The sequence below is a fragment of the Triplophysa rosa genome, linkage group LG5 (assembly GCF_024868665.1).
Source record: "Triplophysa rosa linkage group LG5, Trosa_1v2, whole genome shotgun sequence".
Classification (NCBI taxonomy): domain Eukaryota; kingdom Metazoa; phylum Chordata; class Actinopteri; order Cypriniformes; family Nemacheilidae; genus Triplophysa; species Triplophysa rosa.
This window is the reverse complement of record NC_079894.1, coordinates 18,762,604-18,787,465: the sequence shown is the minus strand read 5'-3', so window position 1 is coordinate 18,787,465 and position 24,862 is coordinate 18,762,604. Positions and strand designations below refer to the sequence as shown.

At 37.9% G+C, this 24,862-nt stretch overlaps 1 protein-coding gene across 1 annotated transcript in view; it reads right to left on the bottom strand.

Annotated features, from left to right (window-relative positions):
- The window catches only part of clstn2a (calsyntenin 2a), a 223,788-nt gene that overhangs the window by 45,794 nt on the left and 153,132 nt on the right, over positions 1-24,862 (bottom strand). The window contains exons 4-6 of the mRNA XM_057334277.1: positions 15,190-15,398; positions 9,939-10,088; positions 1,163-1,348 (exon numbers count right to left, since the gene is read on the bottom strand). Of these exons, the coding sequence (XP_057190260.1) occupies positions 1,163-1,348; positions 9,939-10,088; positions 15,190-15,398 (545 nt within the window). The remainder of the gene's footprint in view (positions 1-1,162; positions 1,349-9,938; positions 10,089-15,189; positions 15,399-24,862) is intronic.

Below are 24,862 nucleotides of genomic sequence, written 5' to 3'. Positions count from 1 at the left end.
AATCTTTGATTAGCTTCCTGTCGAGCACCCTCTCTTTGGTGCTCAGTCATGCCTCTCTGCATGTTTTATTTGGGAGTACAGGAGGATATTGAATCTTATTCCCCACTCAGGGGTGACAGGACGGCCAGCACAGAGGGACAGAATGAGCGATGAGCCTCAACGATGTAAGAGCAGCATGTTCTCATTCCACATCTCTGCATCGCTCACCCCAGTGCAAGCCCAAAGAGAGCCGGAGAAAGAGCATAAAGAGACAAAATATGCTGCTTTTAAGCTACGCAATATTTATTTCTGCCAATCGACATTAGACGATAAATTCACCGCCAGTCTCCGTCTCATCGTCTGAGCTTTTCTGAGCGAATCCATTCCCAGAAAAGCTGTAAAGGTGCGGGTCAATGTGATTATACAGACAATTTCTAGCGAAATGTGAGGCTCATCAAATGTCCTGTCGAGAGAAAATAAAAAATGTTTTTTTCTGATGAATAAAGAGCTTTTGATTTATGCATTTAGTGGACGCTTTTATCCAAAGCAAAAGCAAATTACATTGAAGGTAAAATGTAAAGCTTAAATGTAAGTGGCTTTGGATAAAAGCGCATAAATGTAAATGAAGCCCAACTAAATAGTGTCTAGCAATGCAAGAGTTATTCTACAAACACAAGACTGTGCCTATATTCAAATGCACTTTGTTAACTTCACACAAAGTCATTGAAATAGCTAAGCGTCAACAGGGGAAATGAATATTAGAGGGAGAAAGCCAAGAAGATAAAAAGATCAACACACTTAATGCTTGGCAGATTCATAGATCAGTAAGAGCCCCAATCATTAGACACTCCTGTACCTCAAATAAAACTGATTTTCATAATGCATCAGTCTAAATGTGTCTCTCATTATAATGACTGAAGGAACCAGAAAATAGTTTCATAACCCAGTATGTAAAATAAAACAGAAAAGTCCCCAGAGACGTTGGGGGTAAAAATCGAAGGGTTGCGGTTAGCTGAATTGTTCAGGTTCGGGTTAGGTGAGGGGTTTGCACTGGGTTCAGAGAAGCCAATGTGAATGCTCGTGAGTTGTATGGAATGACAAATTAAGCCCATTAAGCTCCGGAAACCGATTTGAGGTGGTTCTGGACCCGCTGAGAAATTATTTGTGCTGAAGTTGACCTTACCGCAGAGCTTCTGCAGAGACTTCTCAGAATAGGTTTCTCTGTCACAGCCTTTCCCAATGTGGCTGGTTTGGAGCTCCACCATGGCGCGCACTGAAGACAAGGGGCCGTCGCACGTTTCCAGGTGCATCTTGGGAAAGAGCTGCTTGCTGCCTGTTCCAGGTTCATAATCCACACGCTTGTTCCAACCTGTGAGGAAAACACACATAAGCAGATGGATAATTTCAGTTTTAAATGTACAAGTATACCACCTGTGATCACATACCAACCAAACTCTATATTAAATTTCAACTTGAATTAAAGGTCCAGTGAATGAGATTTAGCGGCATCTAGTGGTGAGGTTGTGAATTGCAACCAACGGCTCTCTCCACCCCTTCCGAATTCCATGTAAGAGGGGTGTATGTAGAAAGAAATAGCTCTATGGTAATAAAAACATACCACTTGTAAGGTCTTTATACACCTCTGAAGACATAGTTATGTATTTTTCAAAAAATTACACACTGGACCTTTAAACCATTAAAAATACAGTTAGGTAAATAAACTGTTACTTGCCAGGCAAAATGTTTATTGTGATTATTATTAATATTTTTGTTGTCGCTGCATCTTTTCTTGGCCACAAAAGCCATAACAATTTTAAAAATCTCTGCAAACTCTCTTGTGGCTCATTCATTTATTATCAGAGTTTTATTGCTACAGCATCTGCAGACTCCATACAGTATATGGGCCATTCTAAAGAATTTGTGCAAACTGCTGTCCCGCATCAAAACAACACATTTAAAAAACATTCAAATATTCAAATCTAAATTGTTTACTAAGATCCTTCTGTTCTCTATAGAAACCCACAATAATATTTAAAATATCAGTAGGCTTAATATATATAAAACGAATCATAATTTATTGGGTACTTTCAATTGGGAGATGGCTGTCCCGAACCTAAACCCATAAAATTTCAACTTGTGTAAATGATATAAAAGTATTTTTAGCATTTTTTCAATTTTTTAGCAATATATTTTTGATGTTTTTAAAAAGTGAAGTTAACAATATATTTATTTTAAATTTTATTTTTAAAGGATTCAACTTTATGTAAAAAAAATGTGTCCCGCATTTTCATGTCACTACCAAAACAGTGTATGTTTTAGTCCATTGGCTGAGACTGATTTTAGCCACACCCCTACATTTTTGATCAAGAATAATTTTTGTGTCCCTCTCTCTAATAGCTACATGGTGAGTAGATCGGTCTTATTAACTTGAAGTAAATGTGCTCAGAAGTCTAAAAATCTGTGTGCAACTTTAAGGAACGTCACTACCAAACATCTTTTTTTCTGCAATTAAGCAAACTTTTTGGGGCGTTATTCCATAAATGTAGTTTTTATGTGGGTAAATCTTTTCAGAACTGTGCTCGCAAAACATGTGCTGATTAGCATCTTTGAGCTAGGCTCAAAAGTATTCAAAAATGGTCACTACCGAAACAGTCATGACCGAAACGTATCACTGGGTATCATTGTTTCGGTAGTGACAAAAATGGTTTCGATGTTGACAAAAAGGAACACTTAATCCTTTATTTGGTCAAATAAACAAAACCCTGTACAGTTATGCAAATCATTAGAATTTTAGTATCTTTTAGTACTGATAAAGTATGTGAGCTGCAGGTTTTCTATTAGATTTTTACTGTCAGATGTGTGTTTGCTATGTGCTGGCTGCGTACTGTATGTGCAACATAGCTAACTATGTTATTTGTATCAACATAAAATGTTGAAAGTCTGATTCAGCTGTGCATATTAAATACTGTGGTCACTTCTAAAACATTACCAACACTGCTGAAAATGTGTCTGTCACGACCGAAATATGGGATGTTTGTCAAAAATAAAGTATATTAAATTATCAACTAAGATGTTTTGATAGTGTTTGGTTCAATGTATATATAAACTAATGAATCCTTAACTTTGAAATCAGTATGATTAATTTTATGCCTTTTACAAAGAAAGAATGCATTCAAAATACAACAAATCTCATTAATTACATTTGAAATATTGTTTAAATTGTAACTATTATTGATTTACTTATGAATTTTTTTTAAATAGCAAAAAAATGTTAATAGGTCAGTATAATCATTCTTATTAAATGTTATATTATTGTGTTTCGGTAGTGACACAATTTGGGGAGAGGAAGAACATTCTAAAACTTTATGAAATGACAATATGAAAATTACTAGAAATGTGTACCTTTGATATTATACAATTTGCACACAAAAAAATCAGGGGGGAAAAAATCAAGATGTTTCCAACTCTGACTTTGCACCAATTCTGTAGAATGGCCCATATGAGGTTTGTTCTGTACATATAAGTGGTACACTTTTAACTTTTCAATTTCTATCTATTTAGGTTGAATCAAATGCATTAAAAAAAATCCATTGGAAATAATTTGCTCCATACTGTGCCTTGACAGACATTTAGTAATTCTCATGGTCAAGCCTAAAACATCACAGTGAGCTTTGTATGTGTTCACACATGCTACAACATTCTTAGCAGTGTCTTCATAAAACATGAAGCTTATGGTAAGAATAACCCTCGAGATAAAACATCTCACTCTCTCACACTGGCCTTTATACACTCCCACTGTATAATTCAGAGAACCGAGTGCTTTTGTATTCACCTCAGCAGAGAGATGTTCCCTCAGCCCCATTCCCTAACTGAATATCTTTTGTTTTTACATTATTCATCGACACCACTGTGGACAAAATGGGGCGACAGTACAGTTCCGCATGCCTCCATCTCTACCTCTTTTGAGGGTAAAAAGTTGCTCATAAATATCTGAGGTGCCATTTTCGTCCCCTGTAAACCGAGCACAGAAGCTTGAAAGCACACTTTAAACTGCGAGATTTGCCACAAAATGGGCTTTTTGAGGAAAAACAAAAACGTAAAGAAGATCCAAAACAACCACTTTCAAAACATCACTTTCATATGTCCATCATACGGAAGTCGTGCACGACAACATCCCGGAACGCATCCAAACGAAACGTACTGTCTCATCTGCTCCCCGGAGAGTGCATAATTCCCTCGATTATCCAAACACACCAAAGCCAGAGGCCAGACTCATTCTGTTCAATAGAAAGACCATTTCAAGACCTTGGGGTGAAGATTAACATTAACTGCAACATTAAACATTCATTGCTCATTCACAAATGCCACGAACGCCAAAAGTCAAGGCAGAGCGGCACGGGTACTAATATCACCACAGAAATTGATAAAGTTAAAAGAACAGATTGGGTTTCACAGGGCACATGACACAATAATAAGAGGGGCCTCGGGATGACCTGCTGCAGACCCTGCGGCCTATTCATGACAGGTGGGCTGGAACATCACCTTGCTTAGACTTGTCGCAGGGTTTCCACCGAGGCCGCCTTGAGATGTTTACTGAGGAATTGAATGTTAATTATGTGACTTGAAGGGCTGAAATTTCTAAATTTATGGGATTCAGTGACTTTTAATTTTGGGCCTTTTAGCATGCAGTACGTTTTAGTGTAGTGGAGAGTGGCCAAAATTGGGAGAGAATAAAAACACAGAACGCAGCCCAGACTTAAACCTGCTCCCCCAAAGGCTGGTTCTTTTCCCAAGCGTGACAAAACTGTATTTTTTAATCATATTTTTTTGCACCCACAGCATTACAGAAGCACAATCTGAGACTATAATTAAACACACTTTTTCTTCTCTTATATGTAATGTGAAGTCGTTCATTTCAGGAATTCAGTTTAGTTCGTGCCCACCACTACCACTTCTTGTAAAATAAGTATATTATACGCAAGTCACTACTGGACGACTGAAACGCACCTGTAATGTTCACCTGTTTGACAGTGCTAGTGTTCCACATGTACTACAATCAATGAAAGAACCGTCTCAGATGAGAACGATGGCTGCCGGACAAAGGGATGGAGAGATCAGTGGTGACAGATGGGATTTGGCCACAGAGACAAAGAGAGACCGGCCAATTACACGCTTATGCAAGCGGGAAGCGTTACAGCGGGAAATCCTTGCCCTTCACCTCCACAGTGCCTGTCATGATCGTCACTCAATCCTCACTTCCACCTCACTTCCTATGAACCACGCTGACATTGCGGGGCAGGCAATCTCTCAGCCAATGAATGCTTATTCTCTGGGCATAGCAGCTTGCCAGCAGCTGTCAGCACATCTTAAGGCACTATCATGTTTTAGATGATACCTGCGCCCCAGAAATAGCAGTGACCCTAAAACAGGGTGTCTTTGAGAAGAGAGAAAAAGAGAAGACAGCTTTGGCAATGAAAAGGTTTTTTTAGCATGCTATTAAAGATACATCGAGAGAGTAGCTTTCGAGAGAGAGAGAAATGATAGGAATTATGTTTTTTTTTCATAGCATGACATACATTTCAAACACTACATATGCTGCATTGACAACGCTGACAAATGCCACTCACATTTCCGTAAAGTTAAAAAAACTTGAAATAGTCTATTTTTGTTCTTTAAACTTTAAAGTACTTTTACGCTTTGACTTTGCATGAACTTTGTGGCACCGTGGATGAGGAAACTAAACAGACACGCTCGGTGTACTGTAACACTGCCAAAACATCAATATGACAAGTGTTGTGAACGTTTGAGGATTTACAAGACTTGTGCCTAATACGCTCGAGTCTGACATTCCGGGATGCTCAGAATGGAATCCACCCTTTCACGAAATAAGTCTCTTCTTGGCAAAGCAAACTTTTGTTCTCCAGGTAAAAATTCATCTAAATCCATGTCACCTCACACCAGATTGCTTTTACAAACAGGTGGAACCGACATTCTCTAATTGGTTCAATCAGCATTCTGTTCTCGGCGCGGTTTCACATCCCAATCACTGTCACCTTAACAAGCCTGAGAGAAAAAAAGACAAAGACAAGATGTGCAAAAACACCTGGGATTTCATTTCCATTTAGAGATCAATTGGCAAATTTGTCCCCAATTAAATCTGAGAATTTTGCAGGAGGAGAGAGGATCTTGGTAGAGCGGTGCAAATAATATGTATGCAAACAGTGTGTTATGTACACAAACGGTAGATGATCTGTTAAGCCTGCATTAGCTATATTTTTCAAGAGGACTTTGCCCTTTTCTTTCGAGAAGGTAGTCTCCTCCATGTGACGGCAGAGAGAAAGCGGGAAGAAACATTTTTTTTTCTGTTTCACACCCAGTCGCTGTCATATGACAGTGATCACGCATCTATCCTGCCAGCCTCTGACATCCGCCTGTTAATGGCTCAACTGAAGCCTGTGAATTCAATTTATCTGCAAAGATTTTCCATGCCTCCACCAATCGATGTGTGACAGAAGGTAAAATGTGGAAAAAGCTGCCTTGTCTTTTTTCTCCAGGTTAATAATAGCAAAAAAATTGCCAGCTCAACATTTAGAATAAATCCATTACTACAGCATACGTAAAAGTTTCTGGTCACACAGACAGCAAATAAGGAATATAAGGTCCATTCAAAAAAAGGTCTAGCACAATGGTTCTCAAACAAAAGTGTCAGCACACTTTAAGGAGGGCTCAAGATGACTTAAAATGAGTTGCAGTTACAATAAATCTTATTTTATATTTACTCTAAGTAGGTATACCGTACCACAGTCCCTGCTTAAAATTGATTTGTTTTACTACGGTCTTGCCTTATTAGGTCCCATTTCATCACTTTTTTCATTGCGCATAATCCAAATAGATTAAGAGGTGTACTGTATATAAAGCACTATTAATATAGCATTAATGAAGTATTCCTAATGTATGGCATATACTGCACAATATTATATATAGTACCTTAATAATAAAACCTTGCAAAACATTTACTTTGTACAAAGTAACACTCTCATGTCAAACAGGTCATTTAAAAAAACTAATATTTTTGATAAAAGATTTACTTAAAGTCAGAGTAAAGTGACATTAAAGTATGTGTTCTGAGTTTGTCACACAACAGCAAAGTGTGTTATTAACCACCCAGCCAAATTTGAATGGCAGGGATGCAAACTCATCAGGGTGAAAAAAGGTGACAATGATGTGAGACTCCCCAACGCAATATATTTATAGCAGGGTTGTACAAAACTCAGAATTGAATTGAGAATGACTCAATGGCTCCGTTCCTTTCAAGGCAAACAAACCAAGTCTTTGTAATGTGTTTCAGCAATACATTTCTATCATCTATAATGTGTTTAGAAACAATTCCCAGAATTCTCTTTACCCAGACTTTAATAACAAGAAGGGTGTCTGTCAAGTGTAGCCTATCACATAACACTGGAGAGAGTTTGGGTTGTTTTCTACACAAAGTCTATGTATTTATTCTTAATGCGATTAAGCTCTGAGAAGCCACTGAGATACAAGCAAAAAGCAGTAATGTCTTTACCGTCCGATTTACAAACAAGTGTTATTTCAGTCATTTAAAAAATGTGTATACACCCATTGTCATCCATACCCCAGTTTGCGAATCACTGACAATTTTATCTATAAGAAACATAAATAGAAATCGAAACATATGGGTTGCTGCATTTTATGTTTAATTTAAATGCTGAAAGTAACCTTAAAGGCGGTAATTGTGCATCCTAGAATCATATACTGGGCTTTATACTACTTACTGTAAACATACAGTTACAGTACACACTTTATATGAGAGAAATTTCTCTATTCTGTATCCAGTAAACTGTAGCAAGTGTACACCCTTTTTTTACCTGTTCTGTATTTTTGCAGAAAATACGGAACACTTTTACGAAATTGGGCCAAAGGAGCAGAGGATGCCATATTTTTTTACATGACCTCCTATTGACAAATCGTTTCACTGTATTGTTTCCTTTATCTTCTCTGTAAGTCATTTTGGATAAAAGCATCTGCTAAATGCCTGAATGTAAATGTTCTTTGTGCAGTTGTGTACTGTATTGTGTTGCAAGACCAGTTTATATTGTTCTTTGAACTTTTCTTGTCTTGTAAGATCATCTTCATCTACTTTACAGTAGTGTAATGTTTCATTTTTATTTTTTCCTAAAGCTCATTCTTGAACATTGCTCTATGTGCACTCTTTTATGTTGTATATTCTAATAAACACTAAACTGTCAAATTATTCTTGAATCCCAATAAGAGGTATTAGAAACAGTGTTTTGAATTGATCTCACCAGTGTCTAAGACTATGTTGCAGTGTGGGTGATTTTGAGGGCTTGTGTGTCATGTCTGCGGGAAAAGCTTGTTTTTTTCAGCAAGTTTGAATGGTTTTGAGAAGAGAGCTTCATTTTGACCTGTAAATAGGATGTTTGGGGAATTGGGTGAGATGTTATGGATTTGTGTTCACTGTTTTGAGAATACGAGGCATAATTTCAAGAAATGTGTTTAAGCAATTGAGAAAAACTGTAATATGGATTACAAATAAAATAAACTTTTTTCTGCAATTTTCTTCCATCCTGCTCGTTTCTGAAAGTAGAAATTAGTCCCAAAGGGGCTTTAAATATTATCTTAAGGGTGGGCTTTGGTGTCAAAAAAGTTGAGAATCACTGATCCTAGAACCACTGATCTAGCCTGATCTACGTGAATCAATATTGATGAAATAAATAAAAATCGTATTGGTTTGAGAGATTATCTGATTATTCATTTGATTCTGATTATAATTTATATGGAAGGTGGAAAATTCAATTTCTTCTTCTTTTGCTCTTGTCAGACGCATTTCACACTGAAACAAATAACGATGTGTCATTTAAAAATCCATTCTGACTGGTCAATTTACTCGAGCCTGCATGGTGTCTGCCTTCTCTGGCATTCGTGAAGTGTTTAACCCTCACCCCGGCTACAGCAAAGGAAAGAAAAAAAAACACATTTTTATAGATAATATGCATCTTTAGTTCTGCATGAACTAAGTTGAGCACTTCTAATGCATATTTCAAATACATTTGTTGTCGAGACTTCATCTTTTGCCTCCAACAGACCATCACTGGTCAAGCCTGTGTGTATATGAGCTCAGTACACTGAGGCTACTGCACAGTCCCTGTGGGAAGAGGAAGTCTACGGATATCGATCCGTCTAGTTAAGACCACTAACAGTGTATACCAGAAGAGAGGAGAACAGAACAAGGGATCACAGGGGTCTCTAAGAACACACCGCTTCAATGAGTCACAATACTGCCTGTTTTACAGCCTGAGGATAAGGCAGCGATGGAGCCGTAAGTCAAAAACAAGAGACGACACAAGCCATTAGTTCTACAAGGAAAAATATTTTCTCTGAATATCACGCCAATACTTAGATAAAAATCTGTCTTGAGCTCTGTTTTTGTCAGAAATTGCTCCTGCATCTGACCCAGGCCATTTTGTAGGTAAAACCAAGAAATAACACTTAAAGAGATGGTTCAACCCAAAATAAAAATTATTTCATCATTTACTCACTCCTCTTCTCATTTTAAACCTGTATGACTCCCTTTCTTCTGAAAAACACAAAAGAAGATATTTTGAAGAATGTTGGTAAGTCCCCATTGACTTCTATTGTATGGACGTGAAACCAATGCCAAGTCAATGAGGACCAATGGTTTTCTGTTACCAAAATTCTTCAAAATATCTTCTTTTGTGTTGTGCAGAAGAAAGAAACTTATACAGGTTCGGGATGTCGGGAGAGTGAGTAAATGATGACAGAATTTTCAACTGTTCCTTTAAATGGCATACCAGGACTGTAACGGGTGTTATAAAACTAAACTTCAACATTACTTTAACTATTACCAAAAATAACAACTAGTGAACAGGTCTGGTGGAAGGGATGGGGAAACTCACCCTGCCACCCAGGCTTGCACACTGGCTTGACATCAATGTGAACCGGGACGCTCTCAGTCGCCCTCTTCTGGCCGCAGTCATACACGGTCACCATGATTTTGTAGCGCTGCTGCTTGTCGTAGCTCAGTCGCTCTGTGTTCCTGATGTTGCCTGCAGGGAAGAAAAACAAAAAAAGCATTAACCACCGCACAGGCCCATAGTGTGAGAAAATTGCTGAAATAACATTAAAGACACAATGAGCGGAAATTTGTGAGAAACTTAAAAGAGCAATTTGTAGTTTTTACAGCTGCCAGATTGCGATACTACAACAGCGTATGCCTTTAAACAATAATTACACTCTCGTACAATGACTCTGGCCGAATGTTTTTAACACAGTTTTAAGTGTGTGAGTGTCTCTGTTTCAGCACTTACAAATTACATCTGCAAAGAGTCGCTAATTAGAAAACAAACAAATAAATCCAATCTCTTAGTTTACATTTCACAAGGCTCTGTTGTCCAAAAGTTTGGACACCTAATACATATCTCTTTTTATACCATGATCTTTTTGAATACTCGATTCTGATTGGCTGGAAGGTGTGCATTAAAACCTTTTAACGCACAGGTAGCTCCAGTAAGTTTGATTACATTTGAAATTTAACTGACAAAATCACTGTAATTTTCAACTGTTTCAACTAAACATCAATAAAAGATTTAACTTGGCAAATGACCATGGTATAAGCGGGATAATTCACAGCTAGCCATGCGTTAAAGTATTTTAATGCACTTTCGCTTCACGTCGGGTGGTTCTTGGCCTCCACGTCGTGCATTAAAACCCTTTAACGCACGGACAGCTGTGGATTATCCCTTACATAAATAATACATATTTAAAAAAACAACAGATGTCTTTTCAGTAGCAAAACGGTCTTAGGTAAATCACCAAAATATCATACTATATTTTGAATTAAATAAATTACTTATCTCATTAAGTACTGCAAATAACAAAACTCAATCAACAATGACAATACAATGTAAAACTACTGACATTGCTTTTATAAAAATATAGGCCCTACTTGAAGTGTATTGCTAAATATGCATATATAAGCAAACATGTAAGTTAATTTTGAGTGAAAGAAGGCTAAGTTAAATTAGTCATTAGTCATTTTTTTGCAGTGAATTCAGTTCATTCCATTATAACAACGTCTTCTCTGATTGGTTGAGCTTGCTAAGGATTATGGGTAACATAGCGTTTCATCGTCAATTTAACTTTTTTTTCTCAATAAAGTAAAATGCATCGTGTAACATCTCATCAAGCCCTGTCTAGAAGGATTTATACTATTTTGTTAAAAATGAATTGCACTGTAAAGAAAATAAATGGGATTGTTCTATTATTCCTAATACAAACTTCAAAGCGCATGTACAGTATCAAACAAAAAGGTTTCGCTCTCTCAAATAGGATGCACTTTTCATCAATCAAGACTAAAAACTATGATCAGTCATTTCTAACACGGACCCATGGCACAACCTCTGTGCAGACACCATGTACAGATCTGGCATCCTTGTATGAGTCATTCTTTTAACAGCTAAGAGCCACAGGTACATTCTGACTTTTTTAACCTCTGGCTGGAAGCCAGACCACACTCTCAAAGCTTTTAGTGACTAGTATTCTTCTCAGTCAGCATCTAGACGGCAACGGAGGCGCCAGCCACTGTTGGTTGACAAATGACTGCAAAAACTTTCACTTGCACAGCTAAAGCTCCAGGTTAAAGACACACAATAATATAAATTCTCCTCCCGGTTTTTGTTATCTGTTTAATGAGCACATTTTGTCACAGGACTGAACAGTTAGCTCACGCAGTTGCTATAGGCAGCAGCGGGTTCGCTGAGCGACGACTTGTTCGAAAGCACTCCATTGTGACAACAAGTAGCTAGCGGTTTGATGTTCTCACACGTCTGCGGGCCTGTGGTTATTTTTACCTACTGGCTGCATTTCAATGAGACCAGCCATGCTGTCAAGGAGACCGAACAGAGGAATAGAGGTCAGTCGCTCTGGGTTCCCAGACCAGGTCTGCATCAATCCTCGAATCCGCACTTCAACAATTATAGGTGTGTGTGGGAGTCAAGAGAAGGTGTGTGTGTGTGTGTATTCTTGCAAATGATCCAGGTCAGTTTCTAGAGCTGATTAAAGCAGATAATGTCAGACAATGTGATTGAGAGCTGAGATGTTTTTTTTTAGAACAGTTCACATCTATTGAGGTGTCAGTGGGTCTGTACAGTACCGATAAACCCAAGAGTATGACAAATCGCTGCTGTCGTTCTGAAACCTCGTACCTCCATATTTTGGGAATTATTTGAATATTTTTTGCCATAAATCTTTATTATTAGCCACCGTTTATGTTTGTCATTGGGTTTTGCAGATATCTAACCAGGAAAAAGTATTAAAAAGTGCTTAGAGTGCCACAGCCTTAAATTCTGTCTTGATTCAAAAAAATGAACTTTTCTGAATATTTAAAAATATATAATTTACATATTGATTTAAATGTTGGGTTCTGTGATTGGTCAATGTATTAATCTGCATTTTTCTTATTCTTTTTTCAAAGGTCCTGCAGTGAAGAAAATGAATTTTAAAAAGAGCAAATATGTGATCTCTCAATTTTCTATGAACTTATAAAAGCTGCACGCATAATTGTAAAAGAATTAGCAAATACTGCTTCAAATATTTGTATCAAACCACAGGGCATGGCATCATCATGTCAACCATCTCTATCGGTTTTTTTAAACCACCAGAATTGAAACTCGACAGCCAGTGATCAGCCTCATCCATTTACAGTACATTTTAATAATAACATATTTTTCTCCAAAGAATTATGAATTATATAGGGGATAGCTGAGTTTAAAGAATTTGCCAGAATTTGAACATGCATGGACAATTTCTGTTCTAGGGTTTCACACTTGTTTAGGTCTGCAATAGCAATGATTTAAAGCTCCAGTGTATGAAATTTAGCGGCATCTACTGGTGAGGTTCCAAATAGCAACCAACGGCTCACTCCACCTCTCACCCCTCCCTTACGAAGCACTTTGGTGGCTGACACAGCAATAAGATGTTGTCACGTTTTCGTTTCTTTGCAGAAGGAGACGTATTTGCGAAACGCTCTGTAGAGCTGTTTGTCCGTTTAGGGATACTGTAGCAACATGCTGAATTCCATGTAAAGAGACCCGCGTTGTCTACAGATAGCTCATTCTAAGGTAATAAAGTTGTGTAAAAAATAGTTGTGTTTATTGTATTGCATTTCTGTCAATAGATCCTCCAAAAAAATTACACATCGCACCTTTAAAGGTAAGCACGTTTGCTTTTCTTTTTTTTAAATGGACCCTTTACCTTACAGTCAAAGCTGAATAAGATATCCTTAAATATCACATATGCCATTGTGACAGCCGTCTCTAGACAGCAAATAGAAATGTGACTGCCTGTCAATCATTTTGCAGAATCACAGGGCGGCCCATACGATGTGGGAATCAGGAATCTGAGACTGTGGTAGATGAAGCAGGTCATTTAAGCTCAACTGTCAGCAGTTGTTTGCTCCTGAGGTTTTTGAGAAATGTACAACACTGAGATGATGCCCTGCTGCTCCTCATCTCTGATTACAACAGACTCATCAGTACAAAACCAGGCGGAAATGACATCACTCTGACACCACTTACAGCGCCTATATTCTTTTTTGAAATTGTGTATTTATTCAATTGTGTCTTGATCATTTCTGTCTGCATACCATTGACTACCATCGTAGGAAAATGACAATGGTAGTCAAAAGTGCCCCAGAACTGTTTGCTTTCCTACATTATTCAAAATATCTTATTTTGTGTTCAACAAAACAGATACATTTATAAAGAAACATTCCTACTATGGTAGTGAAAGGTGACCAACAACTGTTTGGTTACAAGCATTTTTCCAAATATATTTCTCTGTGTTCATCAGAACAAAGACATTTATACAGATTTGGAACAACTCGAGGGTGAGAAAATGATGACAGATTTTTTTTGGGTGAACTGTCTCTTTAAGAGTGAAATTTTCTGGATGTTTAAATACTTATCACCCAATGTGAGTAAATTGTCGATTTTGTACCTTGTGTTGTACACCAAAGTGCATTGTATAAAAAAATCAAAATTATGACCATTTACTTTGTTATTAGGCATTCCTTGTCTTAAGTCATTAGCATACAAATAAATGTACACAATGGATAGCTTATGAAATTCCAACTCTGCAGTGCCCTTCAAGGACTAAAAAATGACATTTGGAATTGTCTGGCACTCGCTGTCTCTCGATTCACACCCAATCCTCCATGCTTCCCATCAGCTATTCTCCACCCCCCCAACATTTCAGCTTTCCTCCCTTATACATCCTAACTACATCAGTGCATGTTTCTACACTCCCTATACTACACGCCCCCACCCATCCCTTCATTGCGGTGCATTCAGTGCCAGCGGGCCTGTTGTATTTAATAACTCACTCTGCCCTCTGATCCTCAGTAAATGTTAGAGCCAAAAGCCCTCAGAACAAAATTCGCTCTGGCGGCCCATGTATCACTCCTTACTCACTTGGCACCAACCGAACCTCGATAATGCCAGTCGCGCCACAGATGCTGGCAGGGCCAAAAGTGGCAGGAGAAAGCGAATGAGGCAGAAGCTCGGAGTTTGTCTTGAGCCCGTGAAAGACACAGCAGCTCTTTGAGATATCTGACACCCACCAGAGGACATGTGAAGGCTGCAGACAGGCTCATCTGTTTCTCCCATCGTTCTTGCATCTCCGATTTAACAGAGTCGTCACTGACATGTCCAGAACTGCCTGGCCGCTCCGTTCCAAGATTAGAGCTCAGACGGAACAACTGGCCAATGAGCCATTTAAATCATTCATGCATTCAACGATAACAAAATAAGACATCAATTCTGGGCTTGTGGATGATGGAATCAAGTAAATGGAAGCTAAAATTGGATCAGATTCAATCATCATCACCAAAGAATGAAATTACAGGTGAAGCATGGAGGTGAGAAGATCATTTGCAAAAGGCAAAAGCAACGGGAAAGACTGGAAATGTCTGTGCACTAAATGATTCAGTGTGTGGGGAGTTTATTAAGATTTACTTAGAAGAGTTGAACATTTAACACCATTTATTTATGCAAGAGCCTAACCTACTGTATGTTTGTGTTTTTAATACAGACACGTATAAAGGCAGACAGAGAGAGAGAGAGATGAAGAAAGAAAGAGACTGTATCTCACCATTGCGATCGATTGCAAAAGGTGTGTCCTGTGTAACAATCTCATAGTTGCAGATTTGGCTGTATTGTGGAGAACAATCCTGATCCCAGGCCTCCACCTGAAGGATGCTGTCGTAGATCTTGCCCTCAGTCACCGTAGCGTGGTACTGAGGTTCCCTGAACATGGGGGAGAACTCATTTACATCATCCACCTGGATATGCACCACCGCCCTGCAACAGAACCAGAGAGCGGAACAAAGAAACAGTCAGGGTGAGGAAGAGGTGAGATGTTAACCTTATTAAAGAGAGGTGCTAATAGACTTGAGACATAGATACAACACCTCTGACTGGTGAAAGTGAATCGTGAATAGCGCTACGCATTTGAATTACAGTTTTTCTCGATTGCTAACACACAATTCATGAAACAACTCACAATTTTCTGACAACCATAAACACATTCTCAGAACAATACACCAACTTGTACAAACCCCACACACAAACAGCCTCAATTTGCAAAGGTTTAACCATGTTCTCATTCAGAAAACACAAACACACAATATAATGAACTGAAGTGTCAAGTTGTAAACTCAAATAGCACACATTTGTCCATCAGTAAACATTCAGTTGCAAAACTGATGACACACCAACCAGAATCTCAGGATAATATCAATAGGAGCACAGGTAAGTGTGCATCCTAGAATCATCTACTGGGCTTTATACTACTTACTGTAAACATACAGTATAATCACAGTACACACTTTATATGAGAGAAATTTCACTATTCTGTATCCAGTAAACTGTAGCATGTGTACACCCTCAAATTTGTGATTATAAAGTTTACAAATGTGCATTTGTAGCCTTTTTTACCTGTTCCGTATTTTTGCAGAAAATACCAAACACTTTTACGAAATTGGGCCAAAGGTGCAGAGGATGCCATATTTTTTACATCGCCTCCTATTGACAAATCGCCTCACTGTTTTGTTTCCTTTATCTTCTCTGTAAGTCGCTTTGGATAAAAGCATCTGCTAAATGCCTGAATGTAAATGTTATTTGTGCAGATGTGTACTGTATTGTGTTGCATGACCAGTTTAAATTGTTCCTTGGTTTTTGAACTTTTCTTGTCTTGTAAGATCAAGAAATTTATGTTTTATTTTTATTTTTTCCTAAAGCTCATTCTTGTACTTTGCTCTATGTGCACTCTTTTATGTTGTATATTCTAATAAACACTAACCTGTCAAATTATTCTTAAGTCCCACAAAGAGATTTTAATAACAGTGTTTTGAATTGATCTCACCAGTGTCTAAGACTATGTTGCAGTGTGGGTGTTTTTGAGGGCTTGTGTGTCATATCTGGGGGAAAAGTTTGGTTTTTCAGCAAGGTTGAATGGTTTAGAGAAGAGAGCTTCATTTTGACCTGAAAATAGGATGTTTGGAGAATTGGGTGAGATGTTATGGATTTGTGTTCACTGTTTTGAGAATACGAGGCATAATTTCAAGAAATGTGTTTAAGCAATCGAGAAAAACTGTAACAAAGAGAAAGATGGGAGAGAAATTTCTGTGTATCCTACAGAGACTTCACGTCTGATGATAAATATTTATGTTGATGCAAATGTATCAGAAAAAAAAACAAGTGAATTAGTACAACAATGCAAAACAAGATAAGATGAAAAGCAAGATATTTCTAAATGCTAATTTCTAAAATTTAGTTTTAACACCTTAAGCCAATTTCACTTTTATAATATTCTTTATACATAAATCATTTTTTTGTATATATTTTACCAGCTATTTTACTACAAAACATGAATAAGAATAACAACTGCTAAGCAGGGGCGTGTTTACCATTTTGGGGGCCCTAAGCAAAGTCAAGACCTGAGACCCCCACACATTGCCTAACATTTTTGTTTGAATTCCACAATAGACCTATTTCACAGGGTGACGTGTACAAACCAGTAGGGTAAAAGTAGGGTAAACGCTTGTCCGGTCAATGCTCTAGCTCCGTTCACTACACAGAACAGTTGCGGAGACCAGAAGAAGTAAGGCATGTAGCGCTCCCTTTATGCTGATTTGTCTAACATATATCAGACCTTGATGATAAATAAATCGCTCAAAAAACAATGTTTTTGTAATGTTTGTTTTCCCTATTTTTACATCTCCCAGTAAACCATGAATAAATTGGACAACATATGCTACTTTTGTTTTTGGTAAATAAAATGAATGCCTGTGAGAAAACAAGCTGCATGAATGAATGAATGGCTATGACAGCAGTAGGGCCGGAACAAGTTTTCCCCTACTTCCGATCTCTGTCGCCATTTTGTGAAATAGGCGAATTGCACAGTATTGAGTACATGGAATTAATGAGACATATATACATACAAATATAAGCTGGATTTATGGCTGCAGCTATCGATTATTTTAGTAATCGAGTATTCTACTGATTTTCCATCAATTAATTGGGTATTCGGATAATAAGTACTTTTTCTTTATTAAAGAGCAATACTAAATATACAAGAGAAAATAAGACATGTCTCTTAAAATGAACAACTCATTTGTTTCCTTTTTAGAATAAATAAAAATGTTATTGCTGAAATTGCATACATTAATATCTGTGAAAAGTTAACCCATTTAATACATTACATTGCCATATTACATTCAAAATGCAATATAATACAAACATATAAATAAGAAACATTAATAAAAATAGAAAGAATAATTTCAAAGGTAAACAACTAACTTCAGCTTATGCATGATGCATTTAGTTTATATAAATTAGTTTTAGTTTCTTTTTTTACTATTAAATAGTAATATATTTGTCCACATAAAATACCAAGTTAACCGGACTTTTATAAAAATTGCCTTGATGATTTTTTGTATTCGAATAACTCGAGTAATAGTTTCAGCCCTAACTGGATTTATTTTACGTTAAACCACATAACAGCACAAAATTCTCTACAGTTTGTTATAAGAATAAACCCTCTTGGTTTTGGGATGAAAAAGTGTCCTTTTGTTTTATTCAGAATAATACAGAATGCTTTTAGCTACAGTATAAGAAAGTAAAAGGTGCACGATTCTTCTTTTCATGCTTCTTTTCATAGCATTGTTTTGCTATATTCATAAAATTTGTATTAAATTTATTTTATTTTGCTTTCTTTTGTTTTGAGCACCGCTTTGATACGTGCGCTTCATTGCTTATATACGAGTGTCTAAATCAAGCGTCAAATGATTTTACCGCTTGTACCCACTAGGGGGCCCCAAGCTTGCGGCGCCCTACGCATTTGCGTGGTTTGCGTGGTGGTTAACAACGCTACTGCTGCTAATGGGTCTTCAGTTAGCATAAATAGTTACTTAAATATGTGCGCTGTTTTTTACCAACTTTGGGTTTTGCAAACTAAAACAAACAATAAATAAACTCCATAATATATGTAATTACAACAAATTCTTACTTCACTCTTAAAAATAAAGGTGCTTCACGATGCCATAGAGCAGGGGTCACCAAATAGCGGACTCCGGTCCGAATGCGGACCGCGAGATGCATCCGTCCGGACCTCAAAGCCTTTTGACATCATAAATAAATGAACGCCTAACGTTATTTTCTAATGCAATCAAATTTATACCAGGCACATCAAGGTCCGCTCAGTAGCAGCTTGGGTCCTATGGCGCCACCGACAGTTAACATATGCGCAATGTTGCTACGTTCAGACGTCGTGTGGCGTCTTTACACAGGCGAGTTAGGGCGACTCTGTGGCGGATTAAATGTCTGTGCAAAGACGCAATGCCGCATGAAAGCCGATCTAAAATATGCCGGCTCTGATGCGGCTCAGGATTAGTGTAAATAAAGCTGCAATAAAGCCACTCTAAACTACGTCATTATCATGTCAGCAGAAAGCAAGAGAGTGAAGATGAAGCCAAAAACACACAGCGACATTTGTTATAGGCTATTGTCAGACATTGTTATGCCGTCGTATAGATATTAAAAGACATGTTAATTTCGTTGGTCTGCCAAAAACCATCAATTCACGTTTTTAGGTATTTAATTGTCCAGACCTCGGCTGGTAAGGAGGGTTCGTTTACTGGAACTCAAGAAATTGAATACTCCTGCCATAGAGGAACCTTTTTTTGTCTAAACAGTTCCATAAAGAACTGTTAACACTTTCTGTTTCACAAAAGGTTCTTTGTGGTGAAAAATGGTTCTTCATATTAAAAAAGTTAAGAAAGAGATGGTTCTTTAAAGAACCTTTGACTAAATGGTTCTTTGTGGAACCAAAAATGTTTTTTTCTATGGCATCACTGTGAAGAACCTTTCAAGCACCTTTATTTTAAAAGTGTACAGCATATCCTTACATATGAAGTTAATAGCTAGTTTGTAAAATTTCTAACACCACCAAAACTTAGTATGGGGTATCGCAAAGGGAATTATTCAACACTTGTGAGCATCACACTAACTGACTGGTGATTTAGGCTTACAACATGAGAAATCATGGCGACCTCCAAAATTGATCTCAAAATCGTATAGTGCACATCCGGCCTGAGAGTCTGCCACCTTTTTTGACAGAAACATAAATTATTTTGTTGTCATATATCTTCCTAAATGGAGACATTAAGTTAATGGGACCTGCATTTAGATGATCCCGCTGAGGTCCTGCTCTGTGATTTCTACTGCACACACACGCACACCATATCTCTGTGTCAAGAGACATTCATCGGAACAGCCCATGCTGTGATATCAAAGCAATTCTTCATTTCTCTCTTTTTTTCACAGTGGAAGGTGCCTGAAGCAGGGCTCTCTAAAGCATTTCATCAGACCTCTACGTGTTCCAACTGCGGTGAGCTGATATTGTAAGAGAAATTGTTGGGCACATACAGTACAGAGCTTTCGGCAACTTTGTAAACATTTTGTTGGGTCTTCAATGCAAGACTAGCCGTGAGGGAAAAAAAAGACTAGCCATGAGGTTGTGTTTGTATATCTCATATTCTAAAGTGCTCCCAGGGACAGGGTTGAACCCCATTCACACAGACCGCTGATCCCAGAAAATTGCCAAAAAATTGTCAGAGTGCCTTCTGTGTGAATTCAAACGCATCGCGGATTCATCCAAAAAGTGATTCCGGAGAGGGGACAAACTAGTAACATTAACGGTATGAATCCCGGAGAGTGCCCTGTGTGAACAAAAGGAAGAAACAATGTCGTAAAAGCATTGTACTGATGACACGCATCTATAATAAATTGTAAATAATTTGACTATAAACAAATATAGCCGAAGCGAGTCATTTATGTTCGTTAGTTAATCGACAACTAAAAAATACCATTCGTCTTTAAATCACGGATGAATGCAAGAGTCATAATCACCAAACTTCAGATGCGAGAATAGCGTTGTCTGCTTATAAACGCAGTTTAAACTTGATCAAAACTATTAACACGAAAATACACAGCTTTCAATAAACTTGATCGCTTACCAACCTTTAAAACACGGTTGTGTGCACCTGCCATGCTCATGCTGCGCTGCGGAGAAGCCCGTGCGTTTCTGTGCAGACACCGGCTCGACTTTCACCCGAACAAGATTGTTTTCTCAACAAAAACACAAAAGTGTTTCTTTATCTTTTTTATAGCATTATGTGCAATATGCTTTATTCGATCTGCGTGAGCTTATTCTGAAATGGTTACAAAATCTAAATGCTAAAAAACTTTTCTCAAACTTTGTTTTTTAAAAATAAACTTCTTTTTAAACTCACATTTTTGTACATCATATTACTGGAAAAATATAATACTGTGCCTTTTGTATTGCAATTAGACTATGTTGCAAAAATAGCCTACTGATTAATTTTTACTTCGCAGCATTCTGTTATATTTTTCATTAAGGCTCTGTAAATTTGCCCAAACAATCCTGAACAATTTGCTTTCATTTTATCATTGCTTTTCATTTTTTCTTCATTTTCATTTAATTTAATTTAATTTACTTTCAGTATTATTGCTTCCGGTTCCTGTATGCATCGTTGCCGGCGGTTTGTTTGTATCCCTGCACTTGCACTTCATTTTAATATTAGTGTATTTTATTATCGTTACTTATCATTGTCGTTGCTAACTTATCCTGATATCTCAATACCCTGTCCTTGTTATTTACTCGAAGATTCTAAACCAAAATTGATAGTTAACTTAACGCCGTTAAGTTAAGAAAGCTTGCTTTCTGTTTACACTGTGGAATATCATCTTGCCTCTAATTTGTCTTGTGTGCTAACTGTTTCTCTTTTTAAGCGTATAGACTACGATTCATCAAGCAACCTTGGTAATTCGGAATTGCACTTCAAACCCGGTGAGTTATGGCTTCTATTCCTATTATTGTTACTTGCACCTCATGTCATATGTTTGACATGTTTGAACAGCTTAGCCTTCTCTGTCAGCTGCGAGGGTTTTTTATGCGATAATTGCAGGGAAATAGTTAGGCTGACAGAGAAGATCTAAGAATTAGAGTCTCGCATCCAATCTTTATCTGAGGATTGTAAGAGTGTAAGGACCATAGAAAACACTTTGGATGCGAGCAACGTTAGCGCACACAGCTCGGTTCCAGTTGATCCCCCGCAGCTTGGAAACTTTGTGACTGTGAGACGGCGTAGTCACAAGACAAAACATCACTCAACCGTTCCGATTACAGTCTCAAACAGGTTTGCCCCGCTCAGTGACGCACCGACTGAGAAACCTGCTGAAAGTGCCCTAGTTATCAGTGATTCTATTGTTTGGAACGTTAACATAGAGGCACCAGCCACCATAGTCAAATGTTTACCGGGAGCCAGAGCGCCTGACATCAAGTCAAATTTAAATGTGCTGGCTAAGGCTAATCGTAAATTCAGTAAGATTGTTATTCACGTCGGCACAAATGATGTTCGACTCCGTCAATCGGAGATCACAAAAGATAACATTAAAGAGGTGTGTGAGCTCGCAAGCAAGATGTCAGACACTGTAATATTCTCTGCCCCCCTCACTGCTTATTGTGGTGATGAGATTTATAGCAGATCATCATCACTAGATGGCTGGTTGTCTGAGTGGTGCCTACAGAATGATATAGTTTTTATAAATAACTGGAAGAGTTTTGAGGGCAGACCTGACCTGTTGAAACGAGATGGTCTCCATCCCTCCTGGGCTGGGGCTTCCCTCCTGTCTAGAAATATGACAAAAAGTCTTAATAATGCTAAAGCTTGACTCACTGGGGCCCAGGTCAGGGAGCAGACAGAATGGCTTAACCAACTGTCTGCTTGCCGTCTCACGTCGCAGAATACACAAAATGTACAACATGTAGTAATCCGTTCTCCCAAACATCACAAAATAGAGACTGTGTCTGTCCCCCGGATTAGCAAACATAAAATAATGCGTAAACCTCTTGAAAGTAATTTAATAAACGTTAAACAAACTAAACATGAACAAAATACAGATAATCAACTGTTACCACTTGGATTGCTAAATATAAGATCTCCCTCTAATAAAGCACTTTTTGTTAACAATATGATAACAGATCACAAAATAGACATGCTCTGTTTGACAGAAACATGGCTAAAACCAGATGATTATATTACTTTAAATGAATCTGTCCCCCAGGATTATTATTATAAACATGCGCCTCGTCTAAAAGGCAGAGGGGGAGGTGTCGCATCACTTTTCAATAACTCTATTAGCATTTCCCAGAAGTCTAACTCTAAATACAATTCTTTTGAAGTCATGGAACTTCATGTTTCAACACCTAATACCAAGGATAAAACATGTTTTAAATTTATTCTAGCTATTGTATGTAGGCCTCCAGGGCACCACACAGATTTTATTAAAGAATTTGGTGAGAACTAGTACTGGCTGCAGATAGAGTCCTTGTCGTTGGTGACTTTAACATCCATGTAGATAACGATACAGATGCCTTAGGAATTGCTTTCAAAGACACTCTTAACTCCATGGGCGTTAGTCAACCTGTGTCAGGACTAGGGCTGTAGTCAAGTCCACCATTGTCGAGTCCAAGACAAGTCCAAGACCAGGACTAGTCGAGACCGAGTCAAGTCCGAGTCCAAAGAGGTTCGAGTCCAAGTCAAGTCCAAGTCCAGAGAGGTTCGAGTCCAAGTCAAAACCGAGTCCAATTGAGACAGTCAAGACAGAGACAGAAAAAAATCATGACTACAAGACCACATACTTAACTATTGATAATTTATGTGATGCAAGAGACAGCATATCTTCTATTCTAAGATAATCATTTTCATTATTGTTTGTAATGATCAAAAAGCAGATAAAATAAGGTCATTTTATTTTTACTATATAGGTATAGCACTAAAGTCACAAAGCCGAAGTGTAACTGTTTATTACTTTTTAAGGAACTTTTTTATCAGCCCTCCTAACAGCAAGGTTGTGCAGAAATGAACACTTTTGTGCATGTGTGTGCGTGCGTGCGTGCGTGTGCGCGCCTGCCCGTGCACGTGCGTGTTCGATAGAGGAACCGCTAGAAAGAGCAGAGGCTCCACGGCTCGTTTATAAGCACGTCGGTGCCCATCCTTAAATAACATGTTCATCACAATGACAATAAAAATACGATCAATCTTATCTTTAAGCCCTACTTTCCAAACTTTCTAAAATACTCAAATGCAATGCTAACTCTGAAACATGGCATTAACTTACCTCTCTTTGTGATGCCTTTGCAGGTGTCTTACAAAATTGGATGTTGTCCCACATGTTTTGTGGGAAGTTTTGTTGCAAAAAGTTTCCTTTTAAGCGGAATGTCAATACATTTATTATGGTTTGTAAAACCAATCTGTATTATGCCGCTGCTCGCTGACATCGTGCCTGATGAATGATTGATGCTGGTTCATACTGTATATCGCTGGACTCGGACGAGACTGACTAGAACATTTGCAAGACCAATGACCAAGTCCGAGACAAGTCCGAGTTCAAATACCAACGAGTCCAAGACAAGTCCGAGACCTTAAAAAATGTCTCGAGACCGGACTCGAGTACTACAGCACTAGTCAGGACCCACTCACCTTCGTAATCATACTTTAGATTTAATACTGTCTTACGGTATAAATGTGGACGACGTTAAAATCCTTCAGCAGAGTGAAGACATTTCGAATCATTATCTGGTATTATGTTTGCTTCACTGGCCTACGGCTGCAAATAAAACTCCTTGTTACAAATATGGTAGAACAATAACTTCAACTACCAAAGATGCATTTCTCGATAATCTGCCTGAATTGTCTCAAATCGCTAGCATGAGAAATAACGCTGAAGATCTTGACATTACCATTGAGAGATTATAACTCCACCTTCTCGGAAACGCTAGACACAGTTGCTCCTCTACGTTTAAAGAAGATTAAAATGGCAGCCCAACACCGTGGTATAATGAACACACTCAGGCTCTAAAGAAAGCAGCCCAAAAAAGGGGGGGGCAACAGAAAACTAAATTAGAGGTATTTCATACAGCATCGAAGGATAGTATTCGAAAATACAGGAAAGCCCTAAAAACGTCTAGATCCACCTACTTTTCATCACTAATAGAAGAAAAGCAGCACAACCCTAGGTTTTTATTTAACACAGTGGCTAAATTAACAAAAAAAATCGTCAGCGACTTCAGATTCTGGATATCAGCATAACAGTGATGAATTTATGAACTACTTCACATATAAAATCCAAGATATTAGAGAAAAAATTATAACAATGCAATCAGAAGTGAAACCCGCTGA